General features: G+C 38.9%; 1 protein-coding gene across 3 annotated transcripts in view; it reads right to left on the reverse strand.

The window, feature by feature from the left end:
* The window catches only part of PPP3R1 (protein phosphatase 3 regulatory subunit B, alpha), a 39,315-nt gene that overhangs the window by 7,676 nt on the left and 19,614 nt on the right, over positions 1–12,025 (reverse strand). For all 3 annotated transcript variants that reach the window (XM_083606775.1, XM_083606777.1, XM_083606776.1), the window contains 2 exons: positions 4,929–4,968; positions 1,527–1,703 (listed from right to left, as the gene is read on the reverse strand). In XM_083606775.1, coding sequence (XP_083462901.1) covers positions 1,527–1,703; positions 4,929–4,968 — 217 coding nt within the window. The remainder of the gene's footprint in view (positions 1–1,526; positions 1,704–4,928; positions 4,969–12,025) is intronic.

Raw genomic sequence — 12,025 nt, forward strand, 5'->3', positions numbered from 1 at the left:
CATAGTTTTATTTAAACTGTTTGTCTCATTTGGGAATGGTTGTGTGCTCTGTTCTGGATAGCGTTCCTCCTGAAGGATCAAGTTCATTGCTTGAAGGTGCTATTAGATACAGCCCTATCTCAGGAGGCCCAAGTGTCTTGGTAGTGCAAATAAGTGGAATATAAATGCTTAAAATAAAATATACTCCAGGTTATTATTATTTCTCTTCCCTTGTTGGGGGGGGATGTATGGATAATATTGTTCAGATGTGCATATGGGTGAAAGGATAATCCTAATAAGGCACCAGATTTCCACATTACCCAGGTACTCTGGGTAATAACTTGAGCCAGTACTAGTATGAAGGAAAGCTGCTCATTCCTAGACCCTGCCCCCTTGGGACCTATGCTGCAAACAGAAAAATTAGAGTTAAGATTTGACAAAGGAAACAAGGGCATTAAATGATGATTACTACGATGAGATTCTGAATTGCATATTATCAACTCACAGACCTAAGCCACTATCTGTATACCTGCACGAGATCCAGCCACTGTTTGCAGAAAAATTGTATTATTTCAGTGGAGCAGCTATTTATGTTTTTGAAATTCACATCCTAGTTAAGGTCAGAAAGTGACCAATTTTAGAATTTAAAATAAGAGCTTCAATGTTCACATTCTAAATTTTGTGTGTCAAACCCTGTAGTGACAAGCAATAACTAGTGAAGATTACTATAGCCAAATATGTGAGCTGAGTTTCTGTCATGTAATATATTCCCCAAATTAGGACTCTATGAAGCCAAAGTAAAGCTCCTTTAAGTAATATTGAATTAATGGGAGAATCAAGAATATGTTTAAAATACCTCCCATTAAAACAGGAAAAAAATTGCTGAACTTTTGCTGGATTATGACTTTCTTCAAACAAGCCTAAGTAAGTGGAAGCCAAAATAAGTTTTTAAATATGTTCTGGCAGTTAACAGCCTCACATAAGTTGTCAGCATTCACAATCGTATGCATGCCTACTCAGAAGCAAACCCCTCTGGGTTCAAGAGACTACTCATAAGTATGTGATAAAACTGCAGCCTTAGTCACAAGTTAGATCTTAAGGGAAATGATCCTACATAATACCATTATTTAAATTGGTATGTTCCCTATAATGCTAAAGGAAAGACAACTTTCTATGCACTTGGAAAATTAGAGGTCCTTCACCAAACAACTGAGCAGCAACATAAATTTCATAAAATAGTACCCCAAAATGGTGACTATTCCATTTCCTCCTCCTTACTTCATGAACCATTTCCCAAGCAAAGAACCAAATAATCACACATATTCTATGGGATGTACTAATTCAAACAATGCCTGCAATCCTACACACATTTACCTGGGAGTAAGTCTCACTGAATTCAATGGGACTGAAAAAGCAGACATGTATAGGATTGCGCTGGAAAAAACCAAAAAGCCAAGTTTCAGCAGAATGTTCTAACTAGAGTCCAAGTGTGAACACACTGCTTTCACATATTAAATTTAATATATCCAGAGAGAATGGCTTCTTACCTTTGAAGTCCACCTCTCCATTCCCATCTGTATCGAATATATCTATTACTCGTTGTACCAGTGGATTCTGTTGTAACTCAGGCAAAGACATGAACTCTTCCACACTCAGAGAGCCAGAATTATCTAAATCAAGCTTTTTAAACCTCTTTCCCAATCGTTTAATCTCATCTGCATCAACTGGGGTGGAAGGAAAGAGAAAAAAGTATATTGTTAGAAACAGTTCACTGTACTATTTTATATGAAGCAATGACTTACTGTAATGCAGTGGTATTTCTTTAAAAGTATATAGGAACTCTACATACTTCTATACAAAAGGGTTAGCTTTAAACATTCCCAATTCAAATTGCTTACCTTTTTTCACAGGGCATGCCATGACACATTTAACCTTACAGCTCACTATAAACTACTGTATGCTGACTCAAATGTTCAAAGGAGTGATAATACTAGCTAATTCTAGTCACATGGCTGCTCAACTATATAAACATCCATCCTGCTTTATCATAGACTCGCTCTGTTAAGCCGTATATAACATCATCAAGGATCTTCAAAAAGGAGTCAGCTAATAATCATTCAAAAAGAAATTCAATCATTTAAATCTTGTATCAATTTCAATTCCTTGTGATTAGGTAGAAATAAAAAAAGTGCTATTCAGATACTAGCTTAGATTGCATTGAACTGAATTCACCACAGCTGTCTTTTCTGCAGGAGAGAAGAAAATCAAATTTGTTTTCTTGGTTGATGGGATGGGCATGGTCTCATTCCAGGACCTCGTTTCTAGAAGCATGAGTACTGAAAAACTTCTAAGTCTGGCTAAAAAATTTCCATCAAAAGGTGGAACACAATCGATTTTTAAAAGTTTGTTTAAACTACAACTGTTACAAGAAATCAACACCTGAAAAGTTGCAGTCACAATGAAAGGCAGAGTAAAACAGTTTAGCTTTACCTGCCATGCATCTAACAGGGAAACAAACCCAAACCTGCCATACAGCAGTTTATAAACAACGATGGCTGCAGAAAATGCTTTATATTTACAGTTTTACTTCTCCTTTGAACAGAATTCAAATGTGTCTGTGAGAAAACAAGGAATTCTCATATTGAAAAAGGTAGTTTGAGAGAGCAATTCTAACCCTCTGGTGTTTGTTTCGGGGGGGGGGGGGTTAAAATGAAGCCCAGGCTCACTAATGATGGGGGAGATGTTTCACTGTCAAAAGGGGTCTGATCTGGGTCCCTCTGCTGCACCTTGGCACCACTCCTGAAAACATCCCCCCCTTTTTACCCAGAATTTTGAATGTGATGGTGGTGTGGCTCAGCTGTTCCAATCATTCCCTAGATAAGGGTTAAGATTGCTCTGTCTGAATGTGGTCAGAGTACTAATTCTAGCAGAACTTTATTCTGGAATTTTCCCATAAGAGTTACATAACATTTTTAAAAAGATTAAATGTATCATGCAAATAATTAAAAGGGCTGTCAAATGCAGTCAGTCAATTCTGCTGTAATAAAGAAAACCTCATACTGCCTTCAGAAGACACCCAGCTTTAGGTGTCTAAAGTTGAAGTATAATTTGGAGCTAGGAAACCGCCCACCTCTTTGTATATTTATGCTGTTCAAAATTTATGAAATTCATGTGCAGGAGTAACTACTATGATGAAGATAGAACTTATTAATTCTTGTTTCAAATCAAAACATCATAATGAATTCACTGGTGATTTTATGCAGACCACCATTTGTGAAAAGAAGATAAGCCATGCCTATAGGAATATTGTAGGAATTACTGTGAAAGATGCATTCCTGCACACCATTTCGCTTCTAAACTGCTCAATTTCAATGACTGTGTCAGGATACAGGAAAATAAAGTGATCCCCCTCAGTATGTAGAACTTCTTGAATCAAGGCCAGAAGACTACAAGAAACCAGTGCAGATGCTTGAAACCTAGATAGTGCAACTTTGTGATTATAAATGACAAAAGGCAAGATGCAACCTTTTTTAAAAGGTTTACAATTTAAAAATGGATCTTTGATAAATTGGGAAGTGGGAGAGAACTCAAAGGAGCTGGGCCTGCTGGCTAAAGACTGAAAGGGTACCCAATAAAACTGTTCTGTTCTTTAGTTACATTCTTATGTCATAGAATCATGTCATATTCAAGAAACCCAGAAGGGTGTCTTAGCCTAACAACCGGGGCTGTGTAACCAGTTTGTGCTGTGCATGGGGTAACGGTAGCCTCCGAGATCTAGAGTAAAAGGAAATATTATTCGAAAGCCCAAATTCAGTGTCTCCTAAATGCTGAACAGTCACAATATAAGAATGTTTGAAAAAGTTGGTGATCCGTTAGTTTGGTGGTTTTGTTAAATATTTCAGCTTGTCTGAGTTTCCTCTAGTCTTTTCCAGCCTTATACCCATGTTTGATTGGGGAAAGAAAGGATGGAAGAAAACCAGCAGTCCCATCCTCTTATTTTAAAAATAATAATTCTTGTCTGTCTTATCTTATTTAGGGCAGTGTCACACATTCCTCCAATTTTGGCCCTACTTTGGAAAGCACAGCTGTTCTCTTGGTGTGTGCAATTCTTTCCTATACTACCAGGCCCTCATTCTATTAGCAGTGGTTAGTTTATTGTCTTGTCTCTCTTTTTTGTTTAGATTGGCAAATATTAGTTTTTCCTGATCACCATCTCAATTCTGGAATCAAGTCAGGATCACCCCAGGGCCAATCCAGATTACCAAATCCATATTGAAATGGGGGGGGGGCATGAACAGCCCTACTAACACTGTTGTGTGTGTGCTGAAACATACGGTGTCAACATGAGCAGGGGGAGGGAAGAGTCCTTGGGGAGAAAAGTGTGTCTCCGTGTGAGGTGGAAGCCCTGTCTGGCAAGATGATTCTATGTGGAGGGCAGATACATTCACAGGTCTCAGGCTGAACAGCTAGCATGACACACGATGTACTGGAATAGATGCACATTCTGCGCATTAGCATGGGTTTTTAATTGCTGGTTTAGACTCTACCATAAATACGCAAGGGTGCAATTCAATGTTGTGCAAGCGTACTTCCACTTACACAATTGGATTTCATCTCCCTCTCCCCTCACACACACACACACACAGCCCCGCTCCCACCACACCACCAAGATCTGTTCAATCCCCTACCCTTTGAAATTGATTGTGAAGTGTGAGGATGTCTTACTGTGCAAGTGGAATTCCATTCTGCTTGTGCACAAACTTTGTTGGATTCAACCCCAAGCATTCACTTGAAGAAGCATACATTATAAGAATGCAATAACTAAAAACTGCACTAAGAACTGCACATACAATTATGAAATAAGTTATAAAGGTGTTACAATTACATTATATAGAGGCTTCAAAATCATAGCTTAGTAGAAAAAAGTGTTAACGTCGGTTTGAACTTACAATGTGAGCACATTTCCAGTGGGTAGCTTGCCTCATTTCCCTGAAAAAAAAGGGGGAAACAAAGTTAAAAATGCACCTTTATAGACTGTTTGTGAAGTTAAGTAATAATCTTTTATTTATCTATTTTTGTTTCCTGTTTTTATTTCCAAAACCACATACACCAGAAATTTCATTCTAAGTCATTAATAGGTAGTGATGCCACCTCTGGTTGCTGCCTTCTTGGCACAGACCTGCAACAAGGCCTTCTCAGAGGCGATCTCTCCTTCCTGCTAAGCTGTATCCCTCATTATTGACTATTCAAAAACATCCTATTTACTTAAGCATTTAATGCCTGAAAGTTACTGGAAATAGTAACCTTGAAATTGAGGTACATTATTATTTAAATGTTTTTAGATGCTCTAAATGATTATTTTAAAATATTTTAACATGTTTATTTTTTATGTAAAATTGCATTGCTTTAATGTTTTGATGTTTGTCACCATGGGCTGCTTTGGGAGGAAAAGTGGGACAGAAATATAATAAATAATAATTCCTGATATACTGAATTTATTCCCAGGAAAAGCATCAGCAGGTAAGAATAAAATTCCTAATAAAAGAGTAAATAAATTTACATATAAAATATGTAAGAACAGAACAGGTTCAAGTCTAAATACATCTCAAGATTTTACACGCTATATATGGAAAAAAACACCCTGAAACACTATAAGTACTAGCCAACCAGGTAATACTCAAAGTACACTCACTAAGATCAATGGATTGCAGTAACAAGCCTGTTTATTTCAATGTGTGCATTGTGAGAATGACTTAGATTGATGTTATTGTATTATGACATTTCCAGAGCTGTTTTCAGCAGGAACTCACCAGAACTGAGTTCCAGCACCTCTCAGGTGGGTGCCATTGTCATTATAAGAGAACAGGGGAGGTGTTCATGGTGAGTTCCAGCACCTCTTTTTCTAGAAAAATAAATGCTCAATAACCTTTATTGAACATTTCTACAGTAGCCTTTCAGCTGAGTCAGAGCAGAATGCATAAGAGTTCACGGTAGTCTTGGAACAAAAAAAGAAAAAGACACAAGCTCTTGGCTCCTGAAAAGAATTCTATTTAGGTAATCATTTGATTTAACTGAATCCTCAGATGTGCTCTTTTTCCAGGGCTAAAAAGGTAAAGGTAAAGGACCCCTAGACAGTTAAGCCCAGCCAAGGGCGACTATGGGGCGTTGGCGCTCATCTCCCTTTCATGCCAAAGCAGCCAGCATTTGTCCACATACAGCTTTCTGGGTTATGTGGCCAGCATGACTAAACCACTTCTGCGGTACAATGCTTGTGGTTCTAAAGGTTCAGATTATCTCTCTCCAGTCTTCCCAGCCCAAACAGATACCTATCCAAAGAACTGACACTTTGGTGGTGATACATTTTTCCATCAGCTAACAAGTCTTCGGATACAGAATTCACAACCTAATTCACAGCTCGAATCACTTTATCTACCATAGATCCTCCCAATTACCTCTAAGGTGTGAAGGCAATACCACCTGGGCCTCCAAATCCTATAGCTCTGCTCTTACACTTAAAGGTGTACAAGCAACTTGAAATTGCACAACAAGCTATGCTATTTTATTAAATCTGCACACATCCTCAACATTTCTATGTGGCTGGCAGCCAACATAGCTGCTAATTGCAAAGAACATGGAGGTGGATCAGAAGAAAAACACTACTTTTTCACAGTACAGTTCCCAAAGCTTAATTATGTGCTGAACCTGGGTACACAAAGCTACCATGAGCATGCACCACCCTTAAGTCATCTTTGAGGTTTTTAGCACAGTAACTGGTCAAAGTGAGAGCCTAGTCAGTGATTTGGATCCAAATATACCCTTCCTGCAAATATCAGAGCTCCTTTGATTGGTGGAAGGGTCTCTAGCAGAGGCTCTCACTGGAGGAAGGGTGGTGATTTTCACCTAGCACCCCTTACTCCTGCAATTTCTCCCCCATGTTACCTCCCACAGTATTCCAGAGGGTCCTTTAACCCTTTTCATTGGTCATTCATATTCTCTCTCTCTCTCTCTCTCTCTCTCTCTCTCTCTCTCTCTCTCTCTCTCACACACACACACACAGTAACAAATTAAAGTGGTATCTTGGTTCTCAAACTTAATTCGTTCTGGGAGTCCGTTTGACTCCTGAAACTGTTGGCACAGCTTCCGATTGGCTGCAGGAGTTTCCTGCACTCAAGCGGAAGCCGCTTCAGACATTCAGCTTCCAAAAAACATTCGCAAACCAGAACACTTACTTCCGGGTTTGTGGCATTTGGGAGCTGATTTGTTCGGCAACTAAGCTGTTCGGGAACCAAGGTTTGACTGGATAAAAAATACAACACACCAATAATGGAACAGCCAAAACCCAAAACCAATTAAAAACACAGTAACATCTGGAGTAAAAACTCAAATAAAACCAAATCAAATCTAGTATTAATCCCAAGCACCAGCTTATCACATTGTCACAACAGAGTAGAAGTGTTCATACCCTCTTTTACTCTGTCTAATCTGCAAGGATTTGGGTTTGGGGTTTTTTCACTCACAGAGAAACTGCAAAGGATGGCACCAAGAACATTAAAAGTCACTCAAGGATAAAACACACCTATTTCTACAAACACCATAGCACAACTCGGTTATTTGGGAATAACCAAGTAAGTAAGTAAGTACTGAGAGAGAAAAGTACAGACACTATCAAATCTATACAGTTTATAATATACTAGCAGTAAGCCCCAATGGATTTAACAGAACTGACTTCTGAGTAGACATGGTTAGGATTATGCTGTATCATGTGTTATTATGGCCAGATCTGCTTTCTCTAGGTGGACACAATTCATGCATCACCCCAAACTGAGCAAATGCAGGTGTGCCTACCATATAGCTGTACATTGCTTAGCTAGAGTGTAGACCAGTGACTATGTTCAAACACTGTGCAGCTTTATTCCAAAAAATCCACATTAGGGAAATATTTTTATAAAGCCAACCAAAATATCACAAGATAGGGTGCAAGCTTTTGTGTTCTCCGGAACTCTTTATCATGTTAGATTAGGGATTGTGAATTCATTTCAGCCAGCGAACCTCATTGCCTCATGGGCAACCCTGCATGGGCCCCAGACCAGCAGTGGCTGCAGCAACAGATGTGACTTCTATCTTTCTATGGCAAGCTATAGTTCAGTAACATAAACTCAGCAGTTCCTACACTACACCTCTCTATCCAGGCAAGCAAAATACATTACTACAGTTCAAAGACACAGTACAGTCAAGGTAAAGAACCAGACAAGAGAGGCTGGCAGTCTCCATTTGGTCCCCAGGCCTGAGGCTCCACACTTCTGGATGGAATGGTAAACAGAGCAATTGAGGGAAGTGGGGGGGAAGGTGAGGGGAAAAAAAATTAATTGATATGGAAGCCCTAGAATCTGCATCTGGTCACAGTATTAAGATGGAATGGGAAAGGAAGTTACGGACTTCAAATGGGGTTCTTTAGGTGGAATGCATGTATCAGCTTGTAACAAGGTCTTCTGAAAATAAGAAGCATAATAATGTTCAACTCTCCAGACTGGTAATATAGCAAACTCAGAAAAGCTAATGTCATGTTTTTATTTTTCTTCTTAACGACAGAGGAATCTGGTCAAACTTTTGAGGGAGGATGAAAAAGGAGACTTCAAGCAGTGAAGATTTTCTAACCTGATACTGAAAGGTTAGTATTAAGATCACTGAAAACCAGAGGACAGAAAGAGAGGTCTACAGCTGACGGACACTTAACCTGGGGAGCAGTTGTCTATGACTCACTAACTATTTATAGTCATGGAGAGGAATCAACTTAAGACTTGGCTGTAATGCACAGACCTATCACAGCAGTAGATCTCAGGAATGGAGACATCAGAGTTTAAATCACAGGCCCTTAAAATGTTTGGCCATTTAAAAGTATTTGGTCAAAGTAAAAAGTATTTACTTTCAACACAAAAACTTACTCTGAGCTATTTTGCCCTATTATCAGAAACAATGAATGCTGAGGCCTACACATCACTAGGCCACTATTGTCCAAGAGATGTTTGATTGCCATGACACTTCTTAAAAAGTGGAGAGAAAGAGAATGTGGTCCTTTTACTGAGTAAGCACGCGGAGAGAAAAAAGTTAGACAGATATTTTAATTTGAAAACTACACAGCAGTCTAACCTACGTGCAGTAACAGACAAAAGAAGTTTAGACAGGATGGCTAATGAACACACAATGACCTGCTTGGCCAACCTTTAGTGAAAAGCAATGCTAAGCATATAGAGAAATATCAAACGTACTTTTCATTGATTTGGAGGCTATGTGGTCTACCAAACCATGTTGCTTTATTGGAATGTGCTGTTACCAACAACCCATGGGGTAGGAATGAAGCTGTACAAGTCAAATAAGACACCTACAGTCTTCTGCTTCAAAAGAAAAAGTTTCATGTTACCTCAGCATGACTAGACATAAATTAAATGGGATTCAGTTGGTAAGAGAATCACATTTTGTTCCAGAGGCAAGTTATACTTCCACACTCAAGCAAATTAGGACCTGTGTGCAGCAGAGCATCTGCAACAGAAGCAATCTTTTCTCTTTTAAAAAACACTGACCCCGAGGAACCATTCAAAAGCGAACTATTTTCCTATGATTGCTTAAAAGAGAATTGCATAATTATATTGTTCCTACACACACACACACTCTTTCTCTCTCTCTCTCTCTTACTAGAGGGGAGTATTAGGTTGAAGGTATGAGAGAGATCAATGAACCAACAGAGAAGAATGTGGAAAGGAATGTGGAAAACGTGATGCATGGAAACAGGCAGCTTTGAAAAACAGGTCATAATATATGTGAAATTTTCATTTTTACTATTTTACTGTTTCAATGAAATTAGGAAGAAATGCTCCACCTGCTCAAATGCACCACCTACAGCCAAGGAAGTAGAAGAAGTGGATTAGGCATTAGACTGGACTCTTGGTTTCCTAGAATTGATGGATGAGTTACCATAGTAAAATGACAGTGTCCATCTTAGTGGATATTGTATTGACACATTATCTCAGTCAACATGAATCACTCTCCCTCTGCTCCCACAAGAAGTGCTACAGTAAAATTACACTTTGTCGCTTCTTGGAATTGAAACTTGGCAGAGAGAAAGGAAGGTAAGCTATTGCCAAAAACAAAACAAAGGAAGGATGTAAGATGATAGTTTTGCCCAACATTTAAGTATTCTTGAATCAAGGAAGAACTTACAAACTTAGTGTGCTTATATGCATTTCACCTTCAAAATAAATTTTAGTTTGTACATCATGTAAACACCATACTTGTCTGCTGATAATAATAACTCTTGTTTATGGGTTATTAGGAAAAAACAACACTACCCTCAGTCCAGACATGCAATCTAGAAATTCCAATTTCTGAAAACGTAAAGCAACAGTCTTTACTGCTTTTGGACATTCAACAGAATTCAGTTATAGACTTCACAGAATGGATATTATATAATGCCTTTCATGGAGACATTCCTTCCATCCACAGAAGACTTTTAAGTTAATGAAGGAATCTCACCGGTGAAGAGGGTTAAGCAACTTTTGCCCATTTCCTCAGCCCGCCCCATCTGAACTTTGCCATTTGTCTCTTTTGCTCTGTGCCTCTAAACCACTTTGAGTTTTTTCTGAAATCTAGCAGGATATAAATTTAATGGCATAAATACTACTTTATTTATTTGTTAAAATATATACCAAAATGTATCAAATCAGTTCACAACAGTAAAAATAAAACTATACAATAAAAGCATAAAATGCTAAAAAGTTAAAAACAGCAAAGTTAAAAACAAAGATCAGTAACCCATTGTGGGAGATACCTCTTCATTGTCGGCATAGGCCTGGCAGAACAGAAGTTTTCAGCCAGCAATTTAGAGGGAGATTTCCATCTCAACAAAACAAAGCTTTAGGAGGGGTTGAGGATTTAGTGACTGAAAAAGCAAGATCTTGGCTCATGGGGTTGGAAACAAAATGAAAGAAAATGGGGCATCTGTCTTTGGATGTGGGGTAAGAAGTCGTGGGTCTGGATTCTGCCTGCTTCACCGCCTCACCTGGAAATGGGGTTTGTTTGGGGAAAAGTTCTCTCTGGAGGGAGGGAGGGATGGCAAGGTAGCTGGGGATAGTTCTGAGCTGGCCAGATAGTCTGCAAATAATTTTTCCCAAGAGGAGAGAAATTAATGACATCCCTTTTATGAACTTGCTACAATTCTTAAAATGCACATTGTGCCAGACAGTTATGATCAACTCCTAGTCTTAATTTCAATGTCTGCTCTCAGTCTTACAAGAGCTTCTTTTTGTCAAAAGCTCATCCTAAATTATTCCTCCCCAGCCCAGAAGCCAGGCATCCCCTTTAAAATCCTGATTTATTAACACTCAATACAACGGTACAATGGTTTGAAGGACTGGGAAACAAGTCGTGAGCTCACACACTCCCTCTTTCCCCATGACTGCCTGTTTAAGGCTACCCCTAGTTTGTTGTGGCAGCTAAACACCAAACCATGAGCATCGCTTGCCCTCTCTACCAAAGTGGAAATTTATTTCAGAACTATGGTTTCTGTTGATGGTTTGGAGAACAAAGCAAAGGGTAATCTATAGTTTTGAAACTCAGATGTCACAGCAAACTAAACAGAAAAAGAGATGGAAGTTGCGTTTGTTAATGATGTAGAGCAATGGACAGCAACAGTAGCTGCCCAGAGGACTTCTGAGGAGAGGCGGGAGGAGAGGAGGCTCCACTCCACAAGGGAGGGTGTTTGAAAAAGGGTGAGAGCCTGCCAGCTCTGCAAGCAAGGGGTGATATAACTGGGCTCCTGAGCCCTGCAGGGTGCAGCAGAAAGAATGTAGTTGGTCAAAGGAGCAGTGGACTCAAAAGGTTGAAAACCTCTGATTCAGAGAATAATTTAAATTAAGATATCATGTTTAGGCAAGATCTGAGGTTTAAAAAACTGATAAACTGTATAAAGCCTCCTGGTAAAGATTTTAGATTAAACAATCGCATGTCAGTCCAAATTTAATGGTTATGATTTTCACCAATAAGTTAAAATAAG

The sequence above is a fragment of the Podarcis filfolensis genome, assembly GCF_964270895.1.
Source record: "Podarcis filfolensis genome assembly, chromosome: 3".
Classification (NCBI taxonomy): Eukaryota; Metazoa; Chordata; class Lepidosauria; order Squamata; family Lacertidae; genus Podarcis; species Podarcis filfolensis.